Source organism: Belonocnema kinseyi, chromosome 10 (genome assembly GCF_010883055.1).
Source record: "Belonocnema kinseyi isolate 2016_QV_RU_SX_M_011 chromosome 10, B_treatae_v1, whole genome shotgun sequence".
Taxonomy (NCBI): domain Eukaryota; kingdom Metazoa; phylum Arthropoda; class Insecta; order Hymenoptera; family Cynipidae; genus Belonocnema; species Belonocnema kinseyi.
In genome coordinates, this window is record NC_046666.1 from 47,942,721 (window position 1) to 47,951,125 (window position 8,405).

The following is an 8,405-nucleotide window of genomic DNA, read 5'->3' on the forward strand; positions in this document are numbered from 1 at the left end:
CTCATTAGGAACAAAGGCCCCCCGCTGACCAAGCTCAGTGGCAGCAGCTCGACGGTGTGAGGGGAAGCCGCGTAGTGGGGGACGGTACACAGGTAGCTGGGGAGGAATTGACCATCGCCCGAAAATATTTGGTCCGAAAATAACCCACTTTTTTTTTTTAGAAGTTTTTGACCAGGATGGAAGTGTAAAATCTATTGTATTTCCTTTCACGAGACAAAGTGATGATAAGGTATGGATTTTATAATGCGAACAAAAAATATTGATTTAAATTAGGAAAAAAGTTTCAAATTCATTTTTATGATTTATTATAATTATCTATGAATAACTGAAATTGTTTATCATTCTAGGTAGAAATTTTACCTTCTACGAATGTGTGGATATTTAAAAATGACTTTTACACAGTAAAAGCGATCAGCCTAAACCTTTGCTCCAGTAATAGGCATAGCGAAATGATAAACATCCTATTATCTCGTCTGATAGGCGAAGAAAATTTACAATACCTAAGCTGGAGGAAATGGTTAACATTGATGGAACTCCCTGAAATAATTAAGTTTGTTATTAAAAGTAAGCAAAAGTTTTTTCCATCATTATAATTTTGTTTGTTATTATTATAATCAAATTCCAATTAATCTGTAGAAAAAAATAACCTAACCTTAACGCAACCACATATAATTTAAATTTCAGCTTTTACCAAAGGAAACTGTTTGCCACAATGCACTTATTCTACAAAGCAAATGCAGACTTTTACGCAAGGTGTTTTTAAAAACTCAAGGAGATATGTTGCCGGAAAAATGCATACTAAAGAAAATGGTGATTACATTTTACATATTAAAAAAAGCACAAACAATAATTTTTTTAAATTGTGAAATCATCATCCATTGCCTATATAGCATTAAAAATATTTTTCAATTCTGCTCACAATAATGTCTGCATGTAAATCCATAAGTGGTACTATCCTGAAAAAATTTATATTGATTATTTTATGTAGTCAACTAAATTATAATATAAATTGAATAATGAATATTCCTTAAGTGCGCTTTTTCACACTTTTTTTTAAATTACAAAATGCTATTTTTAGTGTATAAACTAAAATTACATTTTGAACCTGCAATAAGCATACTTCACTTTCTGTACAGAGTTTGCTCTCTATTTTGTCGAAAAATTACTCAAATTGTTTGATTTAAAAATTCTAAAGTAATTTTTATTTTTATTAAAGGAGGAGGAATAAAAGAGGAAGACGAAATCGACATACTAAGTGACAACAGAAATGAAGAAAAAACGCTTGAGCTCTATAAAACTTATGACAACATAACATTTCCCTATATGATACCGAGTGAGGAAAAGGTAATATTTAATTTTATGATAATCAATGGATTAATTTATTAAACTATATAAATCTGACTGAGCATAAAGTATTTTTATTTATCTTTTGTATACGCTTACAGATTGAACTTGTACAGGGATACAATGTCTGGATATCCAGAATCGAATTAGAAACAATATACATAAAATGCTTTACCATCCCTTGTTTTTCTAAACATAGAACAATGATACGATTATTGTTTGAAGAACTTCTGGGCATCGAAAACATGAGATATATGAGTATCGGTGGTAGCAAGATTCGTCAGGAAACGAGGAAATATATGAAACTCCCAGAAGAGATCTACAGTGCAGTTCTAGGTAATAATTTAATTTTTTTTTTTGCTAATTAGCCTTTCTATCTGAACTCAAAAATAACAAAGATTCAAAAATTTTTTCAGCATACAATATACAACACTGTAACTCATTAAACTGCGGGAATGCCTTCTTTAATAGTCACGGGTATCATGATTTTGTCACTTATATTTTGAGTCAGGCAAGGCAGGGAATATCACGAAAAAACAAACTGAAGCAAAACGAGATTGGGAGCAAAACAGAAAAGGAAGATATCTTATTTCCCTGTATCATGCAGAACGAGGACAAGGTAATTTCTTTTAATTCAACATCGATAATTATGAAATTAATCGAGTAAAACTTTGAGAATGAAGAATTGTTTTTTAAGGTTGAACTTGTTCGTGGGTCGAATGTATGGATATCAAAAAATGATTTGTGGGAAATTGAGGAAAAATGCAACGTATTATCGTGTGAAAGTAAACACCAAAAAATGATGTACTATCTTCTTAACATTCTGTTGAGCACTGAAAATCTAAGTATCGCCGGAAACAAGTTTGGAAAGAATAATTATTTTAGACTACCAAAAGAACTAACAACTGCAGTTATAGGTAAGAAACACATATATTTATTTATTTGTATTGATATTATCAGCTGTATCAGTATATAAAATTATCTTATACAAAACTCAATTTTACAGTATACGCGACACGGAAATGTAAGGCTATTAACTGTGATGCTCTATCCAGCGATTATAACTCTTACGTGAGCAGCATAATTAATCATGCAAGAGCAATTTCTGAACGCAGAAACTCGAACGGTTTTGAAAATAACAGTAAGTAATTTTGGATTATGCCTGATGTTTTTTTTGTGATTATCTGAGACTAATATTAAATAATCAACAGATGAGATGCCGTATATTTCCAATACGGAAGAGAACATCAGTTTTGCAGAAAGCAAACGAGAACACTCATTAGATAAAAACAGTTTCGCAAGAACCTTTGTCAAGTTGGAAATTAACTCTACGCAGACACCTACAATTCGAAAAAGAGGACACGAAGATGAGGAAAACGATTCCACCATCAGAAACAAAAGGACAAAATTATCCGAAAATACAGCTATTCGAGATCTGGAGAACTATTGCAGCACTTCGTATGATCAAATTCTTTTGAACCATTTTCCTTCTTCCGCTTCTCCAAATCTGAAAAACGATTGCAACGTTTCGTATGATTCAAGGCTTTTGAAAAATATTTCTGAATTTGCCCCTCAAAATGTGCAGACCTATTGGACAAGGAATGGTTCATATAATCAAATTAGGTTGAACCATGTTTCTGCATCACTTTCGAAAAATCTGAAAAAATATTGCAAAGTTTCGTATAAACAAATTCCTTTGAACAATGCTCCATCTTTCGCTTCTCCAAATCTGAAGAATTTTCGCAAATTTTCATATAATACAAGTCGGTTGAACAATGTTGCTACTTCCGTTTCTCAAAATGTGGAAAAAAATTGCAAGGGCTCGTATAATGAAATTCCTGTAAATCATGGTCCTTCTGCGCTTAAAAATCTGGAGAACTTTTGCGATAGATCATTTGTTTCAATTCCTTCGAACCATGTTTCTGCGTTCGCGAATGTGACTGGTAATTTATATAAACCAGCAGGTATTCCGCCAAATGTTGCAGCCGACTACTACTATGAGGCTGTTTATAACAGTTTCCTTGTAAATTATCTGCAATCCGTTGTGGAACATAACGTGTAATTTTTAAGTTAATTAAGTAAATGCGAATGTAATTTCTTGATAAGGGTGTAATTTTGAATGAGATAATTTTTATATGAGAAATAATTTTTATGTGAGAATTTACATATCTACACAAGTTGAATAGTTTTAGATTGTATAAAGTGTATGAGTACCATCCTATAAAAGAAGCACCGTTGAAGAGTCATGTATAATATAAGTGATAACAATAAAATTTATTATCCATATATGTGTAGTTTTTATTTTACTAGTTATCAGGAGAGATTTCAAATTATTTTAGAGATAATATTAACATAATTATTAATTTTTTATATTTTATGGGGCAATATCTATTTGCATTTAATCAGCCTTACCATTTTTTTGTATAAATTTTCAATAATGGATAAATTAAATTATTTTATTTATTTTTCATCGATTATGTAACAGACCGCTTTTTTATTAAAATATTATTTCAACAAACAATGTTTAAGACATTCCAAAAAAAGTGACATTTTATGAGAACATATTTTCAAATTAGTAAATTAGAGCGCTTTACTAAATGAAAGAAGAAATTGATTTAAATGTCCCAGTCATCGACTCGGTACCATTAATCATGATTCTTTGCTATACTTTGATTATATTATTTAAAAAAAGTTAAAATAGCATTTAACGATAGAATCCATTTATTTCATGTTATAGTGTCAAATTGACTTTCAATTAATTCTAATTACATAAAAAACAAGAAAATTCATAATTGTTTAAATATAACTTTTAATTATCTAGTCTACTCCTCTAAAAAAAATTCAAACTTGGGAATAACATTTTCTTGCAAAAAAAGAAGATTTTCTATATTTCTAAGAATAAAAATACTTTTCATGGTCAACTTTAATACGAGAAACACTATTTTAACTCAAAAAATTTCAAATTAACAAAAAATATTTATTTTAAGAATTTTTAAGCAATTGATCTATTTTTCTTTTGACTCGCTTTTTACCAATTTTTGACAAATGGGTGAATATAGCAAATGAAAAATGTTTTTTCTTCATAATATAATACTAATAATATAATTTAAATTGGTGGAATCATATAAAACTCTTTTTCTGAGACATGATTTTCCTCACACAAACCTTCTTGAAACAAAGTTCAGAAAAATGAATTTTAGATTTTTTGTTTAAATTAAAGTCTGCATCATTGAAATGTTTTTTAAACTACTTATAAATCATCAGAAGGACAGCGTATATAACGAAAAATTGATTAAAATATTTATTCATATATTTTTCAATAATTTTATTTTTTTTCAACTAATATTTTCTCATGATCTTTAGTTTTTACATAAACTTCTACTAAGTTAAACTTATTAAATTGCTCTCATAATTTTAAACAAACAATAAAATATGATCACCAAAATTATTATAAGACATATTCAGTATAGGTATAAGATTTTCCAGAATAATTTTCTTATAATTTTTTCACACTTCTATAAGTATCATTATAAGAAAACACTATATAAATATTGAAAGAATTGATGCAAATAAATAGAGAAGGCACAAACGTATCCAGAATAAAAAAATAATTAAAAGGTTTCAAAAACTTTAATGGATTGAAATCAATTTAAAAGATTTAAAAATATTTCCTAGAATTTCAAGGGATTCAAAGCATTTCAAGAGATTTTAAAGAATTTTGTAGGCTTTCCAAAAATTTGAAGGCATTTCTAGAGAAATTTCCAATATAAATTAAACTTCAATCTATTCCTAGCGATTCTAAACATTTCAATGGATTCAAAAGATTCAAGTGATTTTATGTGATGTTTACTGTTTTAAATGGATTTTTAAGATGTGCAAAGGAAAGATTTAATGGAATTTAAAAGAGTGCGAAACAATTTTATACAATTTTTCAAGGGATTTTCCTAGCGGTTGCAAATATTTCGAATAATTTAAAAAATGTGAAGAAATAAAAAGAATTTTTTAGCATTTCCAAAGTTTTCAACGAAATTCTTAAATTTGTAAATAATGTTATTTTTTCTGTATAGGATTAGCATATAAGATATTTTGAAAACCACAAACAGAAGAATAATATTTCAAATTGGAAAAATCAATTTAAAAAAAAATTTTAATAAAATAGTTGAATGCTCAATCAGAAATACATGTCTTTCAATAAAAAAATTAATTTTTAACAAATAAGTTGAAATTTAACCAAATAATTGAATTTGCAATAAAGAAGATTAATTTCATACTAAAATAGAGAAACTTGCAAAATATGCATAATTTTGGAAACAAAAAGTTAAATTTTCAACAAAAAATAGAATAATTAAATTTTTATTTAAACAAATTAATTTAAAGAAAAAGCGAATTTTCAAAAGAATAGTTACTTCTTCAATCAGAGTCCAGTTACAGTTGAACTGATCTATATTTATTATAATGAACATTAAAAAAAATATCTTTGTAAATTTTGCATTCGAACAAACACAGAATTTATTGGAAAATATATATAACAATTAATTTAGGTTAGTTAAACTGTAAAATGTATAACTCAGGTGACACAGTCAAGGAAGAAACATAAAAAAATTATTTTTATTTTATTTGAAAAAAATATATATTTGTTTAATGAATTGCGGAGCAGAAATAAATTTTGATGATGAAAATTAAACAATAATTTTTATGATGCTTGAGTTAATTGTTAATAACGATATCTTTCGAAAAAACAGAAAAGATATCATCTAAAAAAAATTTATAATTTTTAGAGAAACTTCTATCCAGTGAAAATTTTGAAGTAAAATTACAATTTGGTAGGGTTTTCGAAAATAAAAGGAACAGGCTGGGCGATTTTGACCATCGATAAGTACGAAGATACACTTGGTTTCAGGTAAATGAAGTAATAAATTTGTCTTTTCCGGCGCGCCGGTCTTGGCATGTGCCCACTGATCACTGTCATAAAATCTTCAGAATTAGACCACATTGTGAAGGGGCAAACTTCTTTTTTCTAAAGCCTACTTAGGATACTCGTCATTTACTCTAAATCTCTTTACAGTCCCCTTATAATTTAAATTTAAATTACTTTTCTAGATGACAACTCAAAATCAGAGTGTTGAACTTAAGCTCTTGAGGGATTTAAATTTTGAAAGGAAATGGTCTTCGTTTTTACAACAGTGTAATAAAATGTATCCATATTGAGAGCGGGTTTTCCCCGGGTTATATTGCACTTGTTCAGATTAAAAGTAAATGAAACTGAATTAGTTAATTTGCTCGTCATTGTCTACCTAAGTTCCATTATAACCTGTTTTTTTATATTTTTGACTAAATAATGATTGATTATTGAAATAAAACAAAACAAAAACTATAAATATCTGAATTTGTTTGTTCGAAATCTGAAAAATCTACATTTTGATAGCTTTAAACGTTTTAAATCAACTTTTTCGATAATATTCTTATTTTCTTGAATTAATATTTTTAATCGAAAACTTATAACCATTCAACTTTTGGTTAAAAATCGATTTTTTTAGTTGATAATGGATCATTTTGTTGAAAATTCATCTTTTTTTAGTAGCAAATTAATCTTTTTGGTTGAAAATTCATCTTTAAATTTCATTTCAATGATTATTGTTTAAAATGAGTGAATCAAAAATATTGTCCTTGCCTTTATATTTTTTTAAGACTATAGATTTAATAAAATATCAAAATTTAGCATTAATATTAATTATAGACTTTTATTTACAAATTACTTGTATATTATCCAATTATTAATTTTAGGCATAATTATTTTGTATCAAATACACTTTTAGGATTATGAAAATTATTTTAAAACTTTAAATTATTTCGGAACATTAATAAAATAATTTAAAGTTTGACACAAGCCTAAAAAACTCCTTACTTTCGATCAAGTTAAAAGAATACTGCTGTAATTTGGTAGAATCATGTAAAATAGAAAAAAAATTTTTTTTAATTTTTTAGATAATTTGTCGACAGAGCCAAAATCATCAAAAATCTTATTGAATTTTCTTGAAACTTATATTTAATAATGTCAAAGCAAATAAAAGAAGAAAATAAAAAAGATAGTTATTCAAAATTTTAATTAAGTATTAAAAATATTTTTTCCCCTTCTAATTATAATTTAGCTAAAATCTTTCTATTATTTAATTTGCAAATGTTTTGTTTAAATAATAATCTTTTTTAGCTGTGAATTTTTGTACTGCAAAGACAACTTTTTTAATAAAGTAGTTGAACATTTTACCAAATAGTTCAATTTCTAACCAAGAAGACTAATTTTTTACCAACATTGAAGAATTCTTTACAAAATACAAAACAGTTGGAATTTTTTAAAAATTTCTCGAATTTTTAAGCCAAAAAGATGAATTTTCTACAAAATAGCATAATTTTAATCTAAAAATCTGAGTTTGCATCGAAAAAGTTAAATTTTCTAGTAAGTTCTTGAATGTTCAAGTCAATTAAAGACAAATTTTTTACATAACAGTTGAATCTTAAAACAAAAACAAAAATAACTTTGAATAATAAAATGAGTTTTCAAGCTGACTTGAATTTATAACTAAAATTATGAATCTTAAACAAAAGACAGAATATAAATAAAGTAGTTTAACTTTAAACGAGAGAGTTAAATTTTCAACATCAAAAATCTTTTTGAATTTTCTCGAAACAACAAAGGAAAATTATATTTAAATAACGTCAAAGCAAATAAACGAAGAAAAAAAAATAGTAATTCAAAATTTTAATTAAGCATTAACAATATTTTTACCTTTAAATTACAATTCAGATAAAATCTTTCTTTTAATTAAATTACCAATGTTTTGTTTAAATTATAATCCTTTTTAGCTTTGGATTCAATCTTTTTTTATGAAAATTCTGTTCTGTGGATCAATATAAATCTTTTTTATTTAAAATTAAAAATTTTTTTTAGTTTAATTATCATCTATTATATTTTTCATTTACAAGAATTATTAGAATTTGAAGGTTAATACTTTTTTAAACAAAGAAATTGGACTTCGTCGGTTTTTATAAAATATTAACGTTTT

At 26.4% G+C, this 8,405-nt stretch overlaps 1 protein-coding gene across 2 annotated transcripts in view; it reads left to right on the forward strand.

Moving 5' to 3' along the window:
* Positions 1-3,630, forward strand: part of LOC117182294 — a 7,317-nt gene extending 3,687 nt beyond the window's left edge. Inside the window, exons 2-10 of one of the 2 annotated variants that reach the window (XM_033375425.1) lie at positions 162-229; positions 348-564; positions 685-810; positions 1,217-1,344; positions 1,446-1,680; positions 1,761-1,963; positions 2,042-2,261; positions 2,351-2,485; positions 2,556-3,630. In XM_033375425.1, the coding sequence (XP_033231316.1) occupies positions 162-229; positions 348-564; positions 685-810; positions 1,217-1,344; positions 1,446-1,680; positions 1,761-1,963; positions 2,042-2,261; positions 2,351-2,485; positions 2,556-3,406 (2,183 nt within the window). In that variant the 3' untranslated portion in view covers positions 3,407-3,630. The remainder of the gene's footprint in view (positions 1-161; positions 230-347; positions 565-684; positions 811-1,216; positions 1,345-1,445; positions 1,681-1,760; positions 1,964-2,041; positions 2,262-2,350; positions 2,486-2,555) is intronic. The other variant, XM_033375426.1, reaches the window with a different exon arrangement.
* The last annotated feature ends 4,775 nt before the right edge of the window (positions 3,631-8,405 follow it).